We start from the raw sequence: 21,336 nt of genomic DNA on the forward strand, positions 1-21,336 counted from the left end.
AATAAACCGTGTTGGATCAATGAACAATCACACACGGCATTCTCTTGAAAACTGTTTGCGTCACGCCACCTTGCGTAAACGTTTTCCTTGAAGTGACTGTGTGGGATGTATATACAAATGGAAACGTTTAGCGGGGACTGACTGTGTGGGATGTACTTACGACCGAAAATGATTTTGCCTGTATAATTGTATTTTTTAGCACTACTATATGTATAACCGTATTTGGTCGCTCGCCGGTCGCACACGACCTCATTTTGCCGAGCGTATGTGCCAGGAGGGCATATCCCCGACGGTTTTTGGGTCGTGTGGGAAGGACCCCCCCTATCGCAGTCACTCACTAGGTGACGGTTCCGAACGCCATCGCGGAAAGCGGTTAAAAATTGTTTGTATAGCACCGACGTGTACCAGTGTCATTACTATTTTTGGCTTTGCATGATCATATAGAGCTGATATGACATTTGTGGCAAGTCCACAAGTTATCATTATTTACATGTTATGCTAGATCATTCAACATCCTGATACACTGCCAAAGGCATTCATTTGTACTCACCATATTCTGAGTTATGAGTAAATAAAAGTGTGATGTCATTTAGAGTGTGCCTCTACCTATGAGGAATAAAAAAAAGGTCAAAAAGATCCCAAGAAAAGGAGGCCAAAAAGTGCCCATCCAGAAACCGTGCCTCTATCAGGGAAAAGTTGGGTTGGGATCAAAGTAGTCATTGTAAAGTAGCTGTGCTCTAGAAACCCTGTCCAAGTTCAGAACTCTTCTCATTTTGATCGAGCCCTGAAAATTGAGAATGTGCTCCACCTCCCGGACCATTTCCTATTGGATGCTCATGATCATGATCATCTTGGCTTCTTTGTGTGAATCCAAAGAATTGAAGAACTCATTTTGAACCATTTCATCAAGTTCCGTGGGTTCATACTTTTCGTCCGACGAACCATCCGAATCCCCCGCAATGAGTCAAACACATAGAGGGCAAGGTGCAGTCCCAGAGTTACTGGACGCACCGTCGTGGCGTCCAGACGATGTCCGCGGCGACGCGAATGGATGGGAGAACTGTTTGTGGCGGTGGTAGCAGTGCTGAGGGCTCGGTACATCGGCAGAGCAAGGGTAGCGGCGGAGCTAGGGGAGATCCAACATGGAGCTAAGAGAAGAGTGGAGAAGAACAAGTCGAATCGGCTAGGTCGGGGGGGAGGAGGAATTGGTGCAATTTGAGATAGGGTCGGCCTATCTGGTCAGACATGGCAGATCTGCCTGGGCCTCCACATATCCGCCACAGATTTGGGCCGATGAGTGCTGTCGGTTATTCCAGGCGTATAGGACCGGCATGAGGAGTCCGTCTAGGTCGGTTTTTTTGACCGGTTAGTGGTCGGACCGTCTGCCTGGGCATTTGAGACCGGTTTGAGATGCTCGGCTAAAGATGCTTTTTTTTTCAGCAGTGCCGCGTGATTCTTGAACGTAAATTTCTCTATAAATTCAACTTGTCCCTTCACGCGAGCACACTTTACAAAAATACAGCCAACGTACCCATATGGCTGACGAGCAATGGAGAGTGCCGATGGTGGTGCAAGAGCTGGCGGCCAGCGTCAAGGAGCCTCCAAGTCAGTACGTCTTGGGGGAGCAAAACCGTCTGCTTGTGGTGGATCAGATGGCAGAGTCTGTCCCTATCATCGATCTCAGCCGTCTGGCGGCCGCCGACGAGGCTGACAAGCTCCGGGCGGCTCTGCAGAGCTGGGGGCTCTTTCAGGTTATAGCTTTTTGAACCTTGTCTTCTGGTTTGCTTCACGAAATCGAGGAGCATGTTCAACAACAGCTTTCGGAATTTCGCGATGATTCCGCATATCAGAACTCTAAAAACTACGATTGTGCTGATAATCCGTCAATTGTTTCTCTCTTTGTCGCGGCCTAATTTTTTGGGCAAGATCAACCCTCACAATCAACGATGCGGTGGGGTAGAAGAAGAGCCGGGCGGGTAGGGAATGAGACAGAAGGGAGTGGATCTGCTCTGTTGTGGGATCTGTTATCCTGTAAATTTTGCTCCTTTTTCAAGTACCCAAAAAATTCTTGGTTTTCCGTTTCAAAAAAAATTCTTGGTTTTAAGCGGTAACTTTAATTTCCATCAATATTTATGCATGGAATGAATTGATTCCTCAGTACTTTGTTCATCCGACTAACTGAAAATTGGCCGCTCTGATATAAGACCAATCTGAAAGTGTCATGGATAGCCTTGGATGCTTGGTTAATGTTGGGTGGCCTGCCTGCGATGATCAGGCATGGGGGGCGATAAGGAAAGAATGGATTCTTGATACGGTGGGAGAAACGAAATCCATGGACTCTCCGAAATGCTTTCCTTCGAAATACTCCCTCGTAAACAAATGCTCTTATATTTGTTTATAAAAAGAGCACTAGATATATTTTTTGTGCGAATAGAGGGAGTAGTAGATACTTCACTTGATCAAGATGAGGCCGTGGTCACAGGGCTTGTCGACTTATACAATAGTTTCTCTTAAGAAATATTTTTCGATGGAACTTTTTCTTGTAGTCATTTTTTTAATACAGTACAAACGCAATGCGCTCATATATATACACGCATACACTCATCCCTATGCATGGCACACACATGCTACCCCTATAAGCATCTTCAAGTGACTGAGCCGCCATATCATCTTAAGATTTTACGAAGTCATCGTAGGTGCATCGTAATCGACGGGAACGTCTCTTCCACTGAAGGTGCAGCGACGGAAAAACGGAAATAAATCCAAGATAAATGCGAGCACAGGACTTGTACCCTGGTGGTCTAAGGATACCACTGTCGTCAGGTTGGATCGCTATAATGGTTGCTAATATAATATTTTCTTATGTATTTCACGTCATATAAAGAAGTCAAAACAATATTATACACTGTATTTTATCTTACGGTCATTTCTAGGGATTATTTGCTTTCATGATCATAAAATTATGGGGTGGTTGAAATTAAACTAAAAAATGTGTGAATAGAAGAAGTCATATGTGACAATAGGGAAAATGACTTATCTTTATCTTTTTTCTTTTGACATGACCTATCTTTATCTTTTGGCTAAGAGAAGTCATGTCTCTATGCGTTTCTCTCCCTTTCACCCCACCAACTATTCGATACAAATATCGTACATACCCTAAGGAAGCCGTGTACACTGTGCCGGAGTGTAGTGAAGACCAAACAGGACCCTAGTCCGTCTTTATTTATGAATTTCCTTTTAGGAGTTGATGCAAATTTGTCCAGAAATAATAGATGACTCACCGAGCAAGAGGTAGGCCCATCCTTCGATTCATGCTCCACCACTGTATGCACACAGGCAGCCCATTTCCCCACCATTATTGTAGGGGCAGCGTTAGGCGCCGGTGTGCCGGCCCGGTTTTTCCGCCGGTCCAGCCTCAACCGTTTGATCTAACTTAAAAAAGCCGTCCGATCTGGCATCTCCTCCCTTCCTGAGTCGTCTTCAACCTCTGCCCCACGCGCCTTCGCCCATCTGCCCCACGCACCTCCGCCTCTCTGCCCATGCGCCTTCACCTCTGTGCGCAGCTCCGCGAGGGCGCCGCTCGCCGGCCGCCGACCACTCGCCGCTCGCACCCGACGCCCCACGACCCCTCTACGGCTCGCACCCGGCGCCTCACAACCCCCCTCGTGCAGCTCCCCCTCAACCTGATTGCAACTCCGTCGTAGATCGGTTGCAACTCCTGCCATTGACGCTCCATGGATGTAGCACCGCCGCCGCCGCCCGTCGTCAACGCTCGCTGCCGGAATTGCGCGGTCAACGACCACCAGTAAAAAAACGACATTAAACGGATGTAGCAAAAAATATTGCCTATAGTCGCAAAACACATCACCGGTTGTAACAAAAAAAATGACAGACGGTTGCAGCAAAATCGACCACCGGTTATAGCTTTTGTGTTTGCCTGTTCCAGCAAAAACAGGTTCTGTTTCCAGCTCGGGGCTTCTCTGGTAATACAATGGTTGTAGCACAACACAGTCACCGGGGTTCGGCAACCTCATTATAAAGGATGTAACAAAATGATAGTGCGGTAGTAGCAAAAAACCAAAACCGTTGTAGCAAAAAGTGGTACAGAATGATTCCAGCAAAAGAACATGGCAGCAAAAATACGAAGACGTTGGTATCAAATTAGTACACTGGTTCCAGCAAAAACAAAAATGGGAGCAAAATCTGGGGTTGGTTCCAACAAAACCCGAAGACACTAGTAGCAGAATTTAGAGCTGGTTCCAGCAAAAAAATGGCATGGTTCCAGCAAAAAATACTGCTGTCAAAAAAGGAATTGCTGTGACCGGCAAAATCAAAAGCTGGAACCAGCGATGCAGGAAGCTACAGCCGGTGATTAGAAAGATGCAAGCGACTGATTAAAAAGTTGCAACCGGTGATTCTGAAAACTGGTACTGGTGATTCAAAAAGCTACAACTAGCTGAACAAAATGCTACAACCAGTTATTTCAAAAGCTGGAACCAGCGATTTCCGAAAAACAGATGCAAGAAATAGATTTTGAAGAAAAGCTTGAAAGGGATGATTTAGAAAAGATGCAACCGGTTTAGCAGGAAGCTACTACCGGTGATCCAAAAAGCTACAACCGATGAGCATAAAAAAGGGCAGATCTTCCACCGGCCATGGCTGCTGGAGAGGGGAAGGGGTCGCCGGAGTTGCAGCCGCCGGCCATGCCCAGCAGTGAGCTCGTATTTTTTGTGGTGGCTATGGAGGTGCTCGCCGCAGCAGGCTGGGAGCTGTTCCGTGGCGGCGATTCACAAGCGGTGGAGCAAGCAAGGCCATGGCTACTGCAGGGGAAGAGAGCAAAGAGAGGACGAGGAGAGATTGAGGGGATAAACTGTAGCTTGGGGAAGAGATAAGATTTAAGTGGTTCAGCGGTGCGTTGGCCCACTTAAAAAAGGTGTGCATGTGCGGGGAGTGGTGGGACTGTTCCGCGTGAGACCGGCCGAAAGCTTCCACCAGCGCACCGGCGGGAAACGTTTTCCTTATTGTAGCCTTGTAAATTGCTATTCCTTTTCCTTTTCATTTCTTTGCTCTGTTTTTTCTGTGTGTTTATTTCTCTTTTTTAAGCTATGGTTGACTGTTCAGAATATATATATTTACAAATGTGTAACTATCATTGAAATCTACAGTTTGATTATACAATTTACGCTTTTTTTAACTAATTGAGCTTATGTGATCTGTCTAGGTTACAAACCATGGCATAGAGTCCTCTCTGATGGATGATGTGATCACCGCAGCTAAAGCATTTTTTCACCAGCCCCTGGAAGAAAAACAGAAATGCAGCAACCTACTGGACGGTAAGCATTTCCAGGTGGAAGGATACGGCAATGACCAAATTAAAACCCAGCATCAAACCCGGGACTGGTCCGATCGACTGCATCTCAAAGTGGGGCCAGAGGATGAGATAAATCTTGCTAATTGGCCCAAACATCCCGAATCATTCAGGTCAGTACCTCCGGGAGAATCTTTGAGGTCAGTAATACTCAAAATATATTGCAATTTGAGGAAAAAATATATATACCCCTTTGGAACCTACAAGACATGCATTTTTTTGGCGCGTGCTAGGCGCCGGCGCGCCTGTCCAAATTTGAGCCGGTCGGCCCGCAGCCATCTGGATCATAATGGTCGCATGTCTTCGTCTTCCTCACACGCGCGCACGAAGGATTTCCCCTGCACCTCGCTCTCTTTCATCTCGCCGGCCACACACACTCTCCAATGGCCGTCCCTCCCCGGTCATCCTCATCGTCTGTCCCCGCCCCAGCCGGTCGTCCTCGTCGCCGTTCGCCACCCTCGCTGGCTGTCCTCGTCGCCGTTCGTCCATCCTCGCTGCCCACGGTCACCACGCTCACCAGCCTTTATTTACAGCAAAGAACGAAGGCAGTTGTAGCAATAAACGAGTCGGTTGTAGCAAAAAAAACAAGTCGCCGTGCGCAATCACCACACTCGCCCTCCTCTGTTTGTAGCAAAAAAGTAGCCAGTTGTAGCAAACAATGGAGCCAGTTGCAACTTTTCGTCGTTGTCCATAGTTGCCGTCGTCTATAGTTGGAACTTTTTCCGCCGCCGGTTGAAGCTTTTCTCGTAGCCTGTTGCAGCTTTCGGGTTTGCGTAATGCCCCACTTCAAAAAATCATTCTTCTGGTTGAATCTTTTTCCAGAACTACTGTAGCTTTCTTATGAACGATTGCAGCTTTCTTATGAACGATCGTAGCCTTTCAATTGCACGGTGTCTCGGTTGAAGCTTTATATATCACCGGTTCAAGCTTTCGAATCAAAGGGTGGAAGCTTTCGTATGAACGGTTCCAACATCACCCCGCTGTCGCGCACCATGGTTGGTCGCGCGTCATTGACGAGCACAGCACGCGCGGCCTCTTCCAGCTCCCCCTCCTCGCGACTTCTCCACCCTCGCTGTTTTCTCCGCCCCCGCCATGGCGCCGTAGCAGCAAAAAAGCTCATCATGCCGGTGCGCTGCGCGCGGCGGCGGAGATGGAGGAAAACGAGCGGTTGCTCCGCGTCATGGAGAGAAGATAATGAATTCTTTTGATCAGTCCTCTTCTACGTGGCACTCGGGTCCTTCATATACACGTCCTGCCTCGAGGTCGAGTTGCGCTCGTAGATGGAGCAGACTAAGTGGTTGTTTGGATAACTAATATTTGGGAAAAGTTTTAGCAAAATCAGTTTTAGGAGGATATTTAGAAAACCAGTTTTAAGTTGTTGGTTTGTTAAAACTGATTTGTAGACTACTTTTTTTTATGGGAAGGCCTTCATGGCTAGCTTTATTCACTTAAACCACACTTATATCGTCTGCTAATAAAAGAGAGGTAAAAGAGGGTGGGGAGTCCAGCCACACAGACTGATTTGTAGACTACTTTGTTTGGGTGGATACTAGTATGGCTGAGACGAGTATTCAATGGATCTTCTCCACGGAAGTCCGTTGGTGCTCCCGGGAGCGCGTGCTCCTGCACATGAAAAATATATTTCAAAGTGTAAAAAAATTTCAAACAAAAATTTGGCGCATACATCTTGATATTATATGTGTGTACGTCAAATTTCGGAGAACACCGATATTTTTTTGTGGCTTGTGTAAAAAGACAAAAGGATGTCTTGTGAAAAACACTTTTTAACACCAGATTTTTTCTTTTTCACCAGCGACACATAAGTTGTTGGTTTTTCACGAAACGACTTTGTGAGCAAGTACAATATCGAGATGTACGCGCCAAGTTTTTTAAAAAATTTGTTAACATTTTAAAATACGTTTAAAACACTTAAAAAACAGGATGCACATATATAGTCTCATGTTCCTATATTTTCTAACTAATCACGATACTTAACATTCCCCGCAGTAACAACAGTAGCGAGACAGACGGTGAGACTAAGAAGAATCAGAAGGTAGGCGATGGCACCTGAAAGCGCAGGTTTACTCCTAGAGGAAGGGTGAATGGGATATTTTTAGAAATTCGTCAAACTCTGAAGAATTTGACGAATATCAGAGTGAAGAAATTAAAACACGAGGAAAACTAAGTCATAACAGAATCAGAGTACATGCAATCAGGATACGTAATAGTGAAGAACTTGCAATCAGATAAGCATACACGCATGGAGAATATGAACTGAAGAAATGAAAGATAGCATGAGGTAATTCGTGAGTTCAAATTCGTCACAAGATAGATCACAAATTCTTCAGCAGCGGAATAATGTAAGAGAGAGTGAGGAATTTGAACCAGGTTAGCTCGGTGAAGACAATGCAATTTGGTAGACCAATTCCAATTGTTGTATCAACTGTACGTCTGGTTGAGGTGGTTGAGTCGCAACTTAGACGACACACAGTCCTCGTTGTATTTCTCTTGAGCTAATGTCACATAGTCCTTGCCCAATCACTCGTGATAAGTCTTTAAGGTAGACTTTCAAAACCTTCACATACTTGTTCACCGGCACACCACAATGACTCTTGGGGTACTCAGAACACTGACGCCTAACCATCTAGAAGAATGACAGTCTTCAAATGTAACAGGCGTCAGATCACACAGATCAATCTCTTCAGTGATGCTCAATCACTTTGGCTCTGGGTTTTTCCTCACTTAGGATTTTCTCAGAATCGTCAGAGGATAGATTGCTCTCAAATGACAAGTGTCAGGTTCTCTCGGAGCAGCCAACCAACAAGTGGTTGTGGGGGCGGCTATATATTGCCAGGGGCAACCCGACATGAATTGTCATAAATGCCCTTTCTCTGATTTGACCGTTGTCAGGATAAGAATCCACTCGACAGCTGGCCCGCGACGCAGCAACGATCAGAATTTGAACTCTCAAAATTCGTTGGAGCACTCAATTTCCTCACTTTTAGGCTACTCCTCGGCCTGACCAAATTTGTCAGCGACTAGATGAACTTCGTCACTGTCGCTAGCAAATGCATCAGCTGTTCCGGAGTTTTCCAAAGGCTTCACTCGAAGCGGCTAGAGTGGTATAGGTTTGAGTAGGTTTGAGCATCACTTTAGAAATGTGAAATATGTTTCACCTAGACCCCCTTTAACAGTACGGTTTTTCTTATGACTCAAATAAAAAAAGAAAAATACAAAAACAAAAGTCTTCAAGCTTCAAAGTCTTCACATCAATTTCTTCAAAGACTGTACCAATTTCATCACCAAATTCTTCACTTGAAGAAATCAACTTTTAGGGGGCGTCTTCCATGTGTTAAAACAAATCTTCAGGGACTTTATTATCCGTATATACTCACAAACCCATTAATTTCTCAACCTATTTGTTTTCAATACTCCAAAACCACTAAGGGACACTTGATGCACTTACAACACCCCCCCCCCCACCCCCCACAGTTGTAACGGACGATGCATCGTGAAAGTCGTGGATGGAGTGAAGATCGACAAGGTTGCTCAAGCAAGGCAATAGTCCTTTGTGCCGTTGTCGAGGTAGCCGAGAGCGTAGGGTGGTGTAGGCATGGTCGAGGTAGCCGTGCGAGGGAAGTCATGGTCGATGTTGAGTCGGGGTGGCCGTGTCGAGGTAGTCGCCATGGAGCTGCAGGTGTAATGAGGCGCTGAGTTAGTCATGGGCGCAGTAGTGTCGAGATAGTGATGTGCTGGGAAGACGACGATGTTCACGAGGCGCCGCATCGGGTTTGCCATGCCCAGAGACACATCATGGACGAAGGCACGCGTCGGTGTTGTCGTCATCAGGCATTGGTGTAATCGATTGTTTATTGCTTGAGCCTCGTGTGCATATATATTGAGGTACATGATCAACTTAAAGTACAAGAGAAGGTAGAATAATTGCTAACCTATCCTATATTTTTCTAACTAATCACGATACTTCACATCTCGCAGTCACAAGAAGAAGAATCCGAAGGTAAGCCGAAACTAATCCAAAGGCCCCCCAGTATTCTCTATGTAAAGAAATATAAGAGAGTATAGATCATAAAAGTCAATTACTCATTATCATCATAAGCATTTTATGTTATACATACATAATAGTTCTCCACTACTCCGCCCACAAATTCATGATTTTTAAAAAGTTCACAAATTCAAAAAAGAATTCATGAATTTTAAAAATATTCATGATTTTAAAAAATCTTTGTGAATTCGAAAAAAATCCACAATTTTGTAAAGTATTTAGAAATTTGAAAGATGTTCACAAAACGAAATAAAAATAAAATACTAAAGAAAAATTAAAGAAAGAAAAATAAATAAAATATTAAAATAAAAACCTAAATTAAAAAAGGAAAGACCAAAAATCAAAAAAGCAAAAAGAAATAGAAAAAGGAAAGAAAAAATGGTTTGGAAAGATTCTCGAACCTTCCCAAAACCGGTAGGGAGAAAAAACAAGGTTCGGTCGGCCCATACAGAGGACTAGCGATCGGGAGGGGTACGTGCTAGGTTACTATACAGCGGCGTATACGCCAAATAGCAATGAAGGGTTTCAGGTAGCCATTTATCTATCTTATATTTGAAAAAAAACATTTTGACATCTTAAAGTAATTAGAAAAATGTGTGCACACATTATGTATGGATGACATTTCATAACAATTTTTCCAGATGATAAGTGCCAGACGTCAGATATATGAAACTCCGGTCATGACGTTTTTCGATGGCAATTCTAGTCACGTAAGAATGGCAATTTTCAGTGACACGACAAGTTTCTGTAAAAAAATAAACTAAAGCACCAAAGTTTCCATCCTCGTGTCGCTAACCTTGCCGTCAAAAACGTTTGAAGTTGCTATGTGATTGTACCATACGTTCGGTATCCGGGTCCATAATTTATTATCACATAAGTTGTACATAAAATAGACATATAGGTATACTAAAATTAAAACAAGCTTTTTTGGGGGGCGGGAGGAGGTCTGCATTTTTTTCCATCGAGCTTACAAATTATCATATTAGTTAATGGGAGTTTAAAGAGATATGATGAACATGTAGACCTTCCCACATTTGAACATTTTGAAACTTTAAATACCATTCTAGAATATTTTTTCTATTTCTAAAGGTTTGAGTTGGTGGTGAGTTCACTTTAAACGCGGCTCCTCTCACGTACTGTCCATACATTGATGTGTGGATCCGGACCTACATGTCAGTGGCCCAACGTCAGGGGGGCGTACGTCAGGGGATCTGGCTCCGCTCACTCCTCCTCTTACACATGGGACCTACAGCAACAGTAGCTGAAATAAAAAAAATTGGCCAATGGGAGTCGAACCCAGCATGTCTCCTACTTCTTGCTGTCTAGAAAAATGTGATAACTACACATATTTCAAAAATATGGCAGCAGACTTGGACACACAATCAACTCACCCAGATGCCACTATTCACCACCTGATTAAAAAAATAGAATGCTACTACTATTCACACATTGCACAGCGCCAGGGGTCACCTGACCAAAAAAAAAGGAATGTGCATGCCCTAGGTTGTCCTTTTGCATCTTCATCATGTTCCTGATATTTCTTATGTTCCTGATGTTTCTTATGTTCTTCCAATTCTTCTCCTATTGATGTTTCTCTCTATATATAACTCCGCTAGCACGTCGGCGCCTTGCCGTTGGAGCCCTGCTTCTGCCCGCAGCTGGCAGCTTGTGCGCCGTTCCTCATTGACATAGCCGCAAACTTGACCTTTGGCCATGAGGACATTTTCTACTCCCATTACTTGTAATACCAAACATGCATTGCAATGTTAGAATGAGGAGAAAGCTATGACATTGAGCGGCTAGTACGGTAAAGTGTCCTGGGAGCATTTGGACATTTTTTTAATCAAGCACACAAAAAATCTGGAATTAAGCCCAACATGTGTTTAATTGATGTTATCGTTTTGTTTATAATCTTGCATTGAAATTATGGCGTAGTCTAGGTTGCCTTTATGACATTGCACATAAACAAATGATCATACAAAACAAACATACTTAATTAGAAAGTTATGTTCTACTAGTCGAATGCCCGTGCGTTGCCACGGACAATAAAGTATATAATCATTTCGTTGTTTACATTTTGCAGTGCAATATATAATCAGTTAGTTGTTTACATTTTGCAGTGCATGCACGTGCAGTTCAAATCATGCCATGTTTTTTTCGGTTGCAAATCTTCATCTTTCTTCCACATCTCATCTCAGCTCACCACTTGGCTCCGCTCCACTCCACGTCTCTCCGCTATAGCAAGAAATTATTCATCACATCCTATATATCTCCATCGTGCTGTGCATGTTCACATTTTTTCTTGCATCCTATATATCCCCATCCCGTTGTGCATGTCCTAGTTTATCTCTGACGTGTCTCTTCTTCGTCCAACTTTATTTGCTTCTCTTCTCAAACTTCAAGTGCCTTTTGGCACCATAGATGTCACTTGGCAATAATTGGCAACGCCCTGATGCATCAATATAATGAAAACAAATACAATTCGATGAGATGAGCATTATATGATAACAAGATTGACACTACAACATTTAACGGCAATGAGCTGCTACACCACACCCGTAGGCAGCATTTAAATCTTACAATTGTGCTCCACTACCCTCGTCATCTCACATTTTATTCATCGGATAGAATTATACATCTAGAGAGTAATCTATTTTTGCTTAAACTGGAAGGATGAACCTATGCGCAGTATCACAAGCATAATATACCAATAAGAAATACACAAATGTTTTGTTGCCAATCAAGACAAGGAAAAATAGATCATAAATTTGTTGAGCATTTTCCAGTTTGATGTCATATCACAAGTTCTGAATTGTGGAGCAGTGACGAGATAATTTGGTTCAGTAGGATAAGGATCAAAAATACAAAAACTGTGCCATCAAAATTTTCCAACGAATACACAATAAATAGAATGCTACATAACACATTGTTGAAGTAGCATGAAAACATTCGCAAAAAAAAAAAGTAGCAAGCAAACATTAGCTTCGCCTTCATGTACAGCACATTCATTTTACATTCTTATCTACAGATAGCTACTACAGCAATCTTGAGTCAGAGGGACAAAAACCTAAGCCTGGCCTAGGCAAAAAGCGAGAACGCATCTTCAGATTATTGTCTTACCTACAGAAAACAGGTAGCAAGATACATGGTCAGGCCAAAATGAATTATCGGAACACTGTCAGGTATTGCCTCTTTACAAACAGTACAATGTACATCCTAGACATTTCAGAATGACCGCCGCCTTGCAGCTCCTAGAAACAATAGAAACCGGTGATATTAACAGTCATGTCAACAATAAGTATTCCGATCGATGGGAAGGATATTTCCTGACATCCAATTATATGGCCAAGTCCAAACCAATTAATGACACTGGATTCAGGTGAGACATGCATGGATACTGTGAATTTTAATGTATCCGTTCGAAGCTGGTTTCATCATGGACATGCATGGATACAGGGAAGGATTACATACCTATTTATGGTTTTATCAAGTAACTTCATGCATCACTGTTAGCAGTAGCGGCGCCAGGAATTGGCCACGTCCCAGGCAGCCTTCGTCACTGTAGCGCACAGTAGCGCTGTAGCTACAGTAAACACTGCAAATCAACGAAGCGGCCAGCCCTCACGCCCCAGGCAGCCGCCCGGGCTGCCTGGGGCCGGTCTCCGCCGCTGACTGTTAGTTACCAGGCACCAGCACTGTCATTTGATGTGCCCTTTAGATTCAGCTATGGATAGAACTTCGAAGGGCACTGGTAGAAATAGGCATAGGCATACATTAAAATCATAAAACTATTTGGAGATAATACAGAAGCAATATATGTCTCACGATATCTCATCAACCCATATTTGTTTCCTGTTTTTTTCAGCTGCATCTTTGTTTCCTAGTAACATATGAACCCATGTTTAGTTGGTAATGGAACAAAAAAGATTTCTTGCTTAAAAATACTACAGTACAGAGGCAGCTCTCACTGACAATTCATTACTAATGATACATGCTTCACCAAACCACGTTACCTTCCGAATATGTTTGGCGTTCTATTTTCAATAATATATGCTACAAATTATGGGTTGAAATTAGTATTCGACCAATGTACACTTGCAATGGAGGAATTTTCATTCTAATTTGTTAGCACACAAAAATCAAAACTGCACAATATTGGATATGTAGGCTGCTCATGTATAAGTGATTCAGAAAAGGATCTCCACTAACTATCTTGCAAATTCTTTGATATATTGTTGGATCATACTCCCTCCGTTCCTAAATACTTGTTTTTCTAGGCATTTCAAATGACTATCACATACGGATGTATGTAGACATATTTTAGAGTGTAGATTCACTCATTTTACTCCGTATGTAGTCACTTGTTGAGATGCCTAGAAAGACAAGTATTTAGGAACGGAGGGAGTAGAAGGCATTGTTCACCTACGCCTGCGCATCATCCAGCACCCCAACGACCAGCCATAAAGTTAACACAAATTCCTCGCAGAAGAAGCCAGGTTGTAAAGAAAAAACGGTCTGCTCCTTGTCCTGCACATAATCCAACATATAAACAATTAGCTACAGGTCAAACACCATTCCAAGATGAACATCAAGCCTTATGTTGTGACTTGCCTCAGTACACCATGATCAAAGTTTATGGCTCAAATACCACGATCATTCAAAAACACATCCTCTCGAAGGAAAAGAAACATCTACATTTGACCGGGAGATTGATTGATATGGTGTATTTTTTAGGGATTTCCCTTCCTGAAAATGATGAATGCTTCTTTTTCACTAACTACAAGTCCAGTCTGAGATTGTCTGTTATTATACATATGCAATACTAATTTGCTGGGGTTCAAAACCTCGTGGATATTAATTTGCTGGGGAGAAGAGATTATGGGTGTGTTTGGTAGGGTGCATGGAGGGTGCATGAGGGTAAAAGTTTCCAATCCGACCCACTTTTGCTTGTTTGGTAGGGTGCATGAGCTCACATGGGCTATGCTCATCTGATGCATAAAAGGGCCCTCAGCTATGCTCATCTCATGCACCCCAGACAGGGTGCATGGAGGCAGCCATGCTGGTCTTGACACTCGTCCCCACCCACCAGACCACGTCTAGATATGTTTATATTTTCAAAAAATGTTTAGAATTTTAAAATTTGTTTAAATTTTCGAAAAGTTTAGAATTACGAAATTTCTTTAAATTTTTGAAAAAATTTAGAATTTCAAAATTGTTTAAATTTTCAAAAAATGTTCATAATTTCAATATTTTTAAAAAAATCAACAATGTTCGGAATTTCAAAATAAAATAAAAAATTGTTTGAATTTTGAAAAAAACCAGAATTTCAAATTTATTTAAATTTTTATAAAATATTTAATTTTCAAATTTTGTTTAAATTTTCAGAAAAGCTCTGAATTTTAAATATGTTCAAATTTTCAAAAAACTTTAGAATTTCAAAATTTAATTTATTTTTTTTAGAAAAATAGAATTTCCAAAAATTGTAAATTTTCAAAATATGTTTAAATTTGTGTTCATATTTTTCCGATTTTGTTCATCATTCAAAAAAAAATTGGAATTTGAAATTGTTCAGCATGTCTAAACACATGCAGGCTGCCAAACAAAGTCTCAGCTCAGCATGTCTCAGCACATACATTGCTGCCAAACAACAGCAACTGCATGGACTCAGCATGTCTACACTCAGCATGTATGAGAGGAGAACAACTAGGCTAGGTCCATACATGCTACCAAACACACCCTATGGGGCTGATCGTCATTGAACTGGACGTCTGGACCAGAACGGAGTTCACCTTTTTGCCTTGCCACCACCGGCTCAATTGTCCCAGGTGAGCATTGCGGGTATGAAGGACGCGGTCGCAAGCATAGACCCTGATCCTGACATCGGCGCCATTGTCTCTGCCACGGGTGAAAGGGGGCGATGTGGTAGTCGGCGAGGGGAACTGGCCACGGGGTTGCCCTCCCTGAGTCGTCACGGCGGAGGAGATGGACGAAGGTGTGACAGAGTTGGAGGAGAAGAGGCGGTGTCGGGGTTGCCGAGGGCATACGCCGTCGTCGTGGTCGCCATCGAGGCATCCGAGCGCAGCCCCTGGCGGCGGGTATAGGTGCGAGGTGGCGCCGTGGTGGAGGAAGATGGGGCAGGCTCGGGAGCGGCGCGGGTGGCGGCGGCATCATGCAAAGAGAGGAGGGGAAGTTGCGGTGGATGCGCCGGAGTGGCGGGCGCACATGCGGCGGCGACTTTCTCGTCAGAGAGACAGGATCCGGATCGAGAATTGGGAGGAGATGGCGCGAGGGGCGTCTATGCGTGCGTGAGTGGATCGCGGCAGATCGGCAGTTGCCCTTCGGCCGAGTCGTGCATGCGTAAGTGGGCTTGTTTTACGATTTTCCTTTTCTCTCGTCTGTATTCCGCTCAACTGCATGCGCGGGGCCAGATCTTTTTTGGCAGAACCTATTTGACGCCCATTAGCGTCAAAAGGTTGACCTTTCGCTGAGGCGAGCCACCGGGTGGGCCGGCCCATGTACAGGGTCCGCGTTTTATCCGTTCGCTACAGCTTCCTTCGTTGTTTCCTTCGTTTTTTTCTGTGTTTTTTTGCTTCCGGTTCTTTGCAATGTTTTGTCCGGTCTTCACTGGTTTTATTCTGTTTCTTTTTGTTTTGGTTCCTTTTTCCTTTCTTTTTTTTCTTTTTCGTTTCTTTTCTGTTTTTTTATTTCTTCTTCTCTTTCCTGTGTGTTATATTCAAAGGCCACCTCCTATTATAAAAATATTCATCATATATGAAAAACATGGTTAACTGTACATTATGAAAAAGTTCACTATGCATTACGAAAATGTTCATCGTACATTTAACAAAATGTTCACCATATATTAAGAAAATGTTCATTGTATTTAAAAAATGTTCATTGTGTACTAAAAAAATGTTCCGCGTATATCAAAGAAATGTTCAGCGTTTATCACAAAAATGTTCAATGTGTATTTTAGAAAAGTCAGTGTATATCACAAAAAAGTTCAATGTGTATTTAAAAATTGTTCATTGTATATTTAAAAAGGTGTTCAATGGTTGAATTTATTTGATTTTTTAATCTACCGATGCGATTAGTTCTTTAACAATCTCGCACCACTGTAATCACTAATAATCCTCAGCTCAACTGGTAAGTAATGCTGACTCTCTATTGTTGGTTGCGAGTTTGATTCCTTGACTAAGCAACCTTTTTTGCTAATTTAATTGAAGCCACCGAATGGGCCGGCCCAATTCGATTCACACCCCGCGCGAAAGCTGCTCCTGTTGACGCACGCGAGCGTTAGCTAGGAGCACTCATCTTTTTTATCGTACGAAAGCGTAGGGCATTATTTTCGCGGGCTCGCATGAGGTGGGAAGGATGCTGGTTGAACCATCACGACGACGGCAGATTGCCCTTTAATAGTATAGATTTTTCATTGTCCGTAGTAAAGTATGAATGAGTCATATTTTTACTTTTTCTGTAGTTTTGTATCAAAGCACGAACACTGCTAGTCTTTTAAAATACCATGATCCGAGGAGCCCAGGTCCCAACTTCACACTCCTGTTGAGTGTCAGTTGTTGCGCCTATTGCAAAACGTCGCGCTACAATCGTGTGGGTTTATATATGTGAATACTCTTCTTGTACCTCTGCACATCGATCTAGCTGCACAATCGTGTGGGTTTATATCTGTGACAAACTGTAAGTTAAGCCAGTTATAATGGATCCAATGTTTATATTTATTTTTTCTTTATTAGGGATGTTCTACAAGAGTACACAGCAAAAAGCAAGAGGATAAAACACATTATCCTTGGGACAATGGCCAGGCTTCTGGAGCTTGAGGAAGATTACTTCCTTAACCAATTTAGCGACAAGGCTCCCACAACTGTTAGGATCAACCACTACGTGCCATGTCCGACACCTGATATCGTCCTTGGCTTCAAGGCTCACTCGGACGACGGCGTTCTGGCGACTCTTCTCGTGGACAACGATGTTCCTGCGCTGCAGGTTCTCAGAGACGGCGTGTGGTACGGCGTCCCGACCAACCCTCGTTCCTTGCTGGTCAACATGGGAGACTTCATGGAGGTATCTATGTAAATTCAATTATTAATTTTCTAGTAGCATATATATCCTTTTTGAAAAAGAAAATATCCCTAAATTTAAAAGGAGTAAATTTGTATGTGATTTTTCTAGGTCATGTATGTTGTTTTACACTAGACGATACCCTGCGCGATTGTTGCAGGAATTGAAGATAGTTACTTGGATTAATAATATAAGAGCTAAAACTGAAAATATATATAATTACTGTATACTTATAAAATATTTATTGAATACATGTATCATAGTATAGTTACGTCTTTTTGCATGCATGGATGAATGTTAAGGCGGGCCTTTTCCCATACATTATAGCATGTTGAGGTGACATGTCTGTATATTGACATAAATATGTTAATAGTGGGATCAAGTACTTAATTAGATATCCCGCCAAAAAAAACTACTTAGTTACATAGGATTACAAAGCGACTTAATTAAGCTTTACTTCATAGTATCATGACTCATCTGCCTTATGGATGGATGGTCCCCTGTAATTATTAAGTTAGTCCTGATAGATGATGTAACTTTGGTGAGTTAATTAAGTTTTTGTTCTAATATAGAAAGAATCCAAGATGTTGCTAGGTCATTTAGTTAGGACCCTGATAAGTGTCACATGTGTGGCGCCAGCACATGGCAGCTTCAAACATTTTTTATGGCAAGTTTAGTGACGTGAGGATGGCAACTTTAGTTGTTAAGCATGACAACTTTCTTTTTATGGCAAGTTTCAGTGTATTTTTTGAGTTTTTTTTTCTTTTCAGATGACAACTTTTAGTTGTAAAAAATGTCATGGTCGGAGTGCTTGGTGCCATACATGTGGCACTTATCATTTGGGTTAGTTAACATCTGAAATTTGGAATGTGTACCCTTCTTGTCTCTATTTACATTAGTGACCTCGTATTTCGTGGTTGAACTTTGATTCTTTATTTCACCAATAATATAATGATCACATGTCATGGTTTAAAATCACACTTGTCCGTCTAAGAAAACTCGGTGTATGTACATTAGTCCTGGCCATGGGCAGCCCGGCCTGAACGGCCCGGCCCGACCTAACCCAAAAATGCCCGACCCGGCCCAGCCCGACGCTGCTCCCAGGCCGGGCTCGGGCCTATATTTTAGGCCCGAAGACTAGGACGGGCCAGGCCCGGGCCCGCTGTTTTTGCCATTTACTAAAGAGGCCCGGTGTTTTTTTGCAGTGGCGGGCCGGGCTTGCCCTGAAAAGTAGGCCCGGCGGGCGGGCCGGGCTCGGGCCTGAGTTTTCTACCTCGGGCTTGGTCAGGCCCGGTCCGGCCCGGTGGATGGCCAGGTATAATGTACACATATTTCTAAAATATTGCTAAGATTTTCTTCGCCACTAGTTTTTGCCATGGTTTCTCTCTATATTCAGTTACGCACATGGAATGGTTTAATACAGTTTCATTGCAGATGAAATGGCACACACAACATCGTTTTGCCTCGTAGAAAAACATGTTTCTTGAGCACATGCCTTAAAAACCCAAACAAAGATTGTATGGAACTAATATGCACGCATAATACTCAGACTCCTAGATGTATAGATTTTAAAAAAATAGACCAAGAAAACATATTTGTTGAGTCCGTGGCATCTTCTCATAGGCTTTGCCGGTGCTTAAATGGCCTAAAGAGCGGCCAGTGTTTTAGAACAGATAATGCTTTAAGCTCAGCACTGACTCTAGTCTCTTGACTCAGGTAATGAGCAATGGGATATTCAAGAGCCCAGTCCACAGGGTTGTGGCAAATGCTGAGACGGAGAGGACCTCCATAGCCATGTTCTACGGCCTAGATCCTGAGAAGGTGATCGAGCCAGCGGCTGATCTGTTACATCAGAAGCAACCGGCACGGTACAAGAAAGTGAAAACCAAAGATTACATGGCCGGATTCTATGAACACTTTGCTCGAGGAACTAGGGTTCTCGACTCTATGAAGGTCTAAAACAATCATCTAGGAGTAACTCAGAAGCAACTAAAATCAAGGATAAATGAAGTATTCTCATTCTGGGTATAAATTCTAGTTGTATTTTGCTAAAGGCAGTCAGTTCTCTTTGAATAAAGGCAAGTGGAATTGTGGGGTGTATACATTATATCCATAAAGGGTTAAATCATGCTATGTACTCACTCTGTTTCACCGGAGCTGTCTCTAGCATCGGGAAAACATTGTTAAAATACCTCCGGGCTAGTTCTTGTAACATTGCACTTTTTACTTATATTTAATGGTTTCATATATATGTCTGATCAGTTGTAGTATGTTACCAACAAAACCGCTGGAATCAAACAAAGATACTCTATGGTCCTGGCAATTTTATCGTCACAATCATCCTATTATGAAACGAAGCCAGCCAGTCAAATGGGTTTGATCAGGGAGCGGAACGCGGGGGCGGGGGCTGCTCACCTAGCGTGGAGTAGTTCAGTTGCTGCCATCTGTAACCCATTTGCCTGGATGGTTTCATTTCATTTTCAAATGGAGTTTCTTTTGGTTGACTCCCAACAGATCCATTTCATTTTCAAATGGAGTTTCTTTTGGTTGACTCCCAACAGATCTGTTGGGAGTCAACCAAAAGAAACTCCATTTGAAAATGAAATGAAACCATCCAGGCAAGTGGGTTTGATCAGGAACTGAAGCAGGGGCGCCCTCAACACTCACTGTCAAGTTGGTTTAGCACCGCTGATCATCAGCTTTGGATCAAGTTGGTTTACAGTTCCACCTCCGCCATCGGTGTCATTATCGCTAAGAAGCTAACTGAACCCGGAACATGCGCAAGCATACCAACTGAATGCAATGGATTACCAAGGTAACTATAACAGTATAACTGATAACATTTGAAAGCGAAATCTTGAGAACCCGCCAAAGTGCGAGTACAAAATCAGCAAAAATGAAGTTTTACCAGAGAAATGATGTGTCTGTAAGTACAACTAGGGGAACCTCATATGTCGTCTGAAGATTTGTAAAGATCAAAACATTCATATTCAAAGAATTATATAATTTGCAAGGCACAAATTATCAAAGGAATGCACAGAAAAAATGGGCAGCGAGAAACTACGGCCTGTGGAAGTTCAGGTGATAAGAACACGCAGTTCAACAGTTCACCAGCTACCCAGATAACCGAATCATCTACCCTACCCACAACCTAGCAGTTGGCAGCTAATGCTATTCGTAGTGAACCAAGAGAGTATCATGTGAAAAATATTACGAGAACAGTCATTGTTTCTCCAACTTAACTTCTAAAAACACAGACTAACTAAAGGGGATTCATAAAAAACCTAGGATGATCGCACATGATCATCAAGACTAAGAAATCATTGAATATGATTGATTCTTACCTAGAAATAATTTCTGAAAACAACTTGCAGGCAGAAGGTGTGCACAAACCAATAAAATGGATGACCTTGTTATTTCTGAATATGAGGTCCCGGCTGTTAACAATCCTTCGATGATATGATCTTACTGAATTCCAATAGGATGAGACCAAAGCAGGATCGCCTCCAAACATAGCAGCAGAAGTTTTGATTAAAATGACAACCAAACAACTGATCTGCAAACGGAGAATTATGCAACAAAAACAGATCCTCGAGAGTTCAGAGGAGCATCGGCACTGAGAAGAGTACAATAAAACGAAAACGGAAGTGATTCAAAAACCAGCACCCAAACCTTACAAACATGTTTGGTTTTTCAATACAAGCATGTTTTGCAGATCATACATTTTGCATCAACATATTTGCATCCATGATGAGCGGTAATGCCTTTGATAAATCCTTTTTGCATTCATACATTTTGCAGTTTCAACAGAGGTAACTTACTGAGACAC

The 21,336-nt window shown here is 42.7% G+C and overlaps 1 protein-coding gene across 1 annotated transcript; it reads left to right on the forward strand.

Annotated features, from left to right (window-relative positions):
- The first annotated feature begins 1,526 nt into the window (after positions 1–1,526).
- LOC123143790 (protein SRG1-like) lies at positions 1,527–19,756 on the forward strand. The gene is made up of 4 exons (XM_044562776.1): positions 1,527–1,751; positions 5,222–5,481; positions 17,183–17,510; positions 19,224–19,756. Exons 1-4 carry the CDS (start codon positions 1,536–1,538, stop codon positions 19,464–19,466), a joined length of 1,047 nt encoding a protein of 348 aa, XP_044418711.1. The 5' UTR covers positions 1,527–1,535; the 3' UTR covers positions 19,467–19,756.
- The last annotated feature ends 1,580 nt before the right edge of the window (positions 19,757–21,336 follow it).

The sequence above is a fragment of the Triticum aestivum genome, chromosome 6D (genome assembly GCF_018294505.1).
Source record: "Triticum aestivum cultivar Chinese Spring chromosome 6D, IWGSC CS RefSeq v2.1, whole genome shotgun sequence".
In the NCBI taxonomy this organism is placed as follows: Eukaryota; Viridiplantae; Streptophyta; class Magnoliopsida; order Poales; family Poaceae; genus Triticum; species Triticum aestivum.

Excerpts from the sequence above, each read along its gene's own strand:
- LOC123143790 (XM_044562776.1), top strand. The coding sequence starts at position 1,536 with ATGGCTGACGAGCAATGGAGAGTGCCGATGGTGGTGCAAGAGCTGGCG. Across the intron at positions 1,752-5,221 it reads AGAGCTGGGGGCTCTTTCAG|GTTACAAACCATGGCATAGA; the intron begins GTTATAGCTTTT and ends TGATCTGTCTAG. Across the intron at positions 5,482-17,182 it reads AAACATCCCGAATCATTCAG|GGATGTTCTACAAGAGTACA; the intron begins GTCAGTACCTCC and ends TTTCTTTATTAG.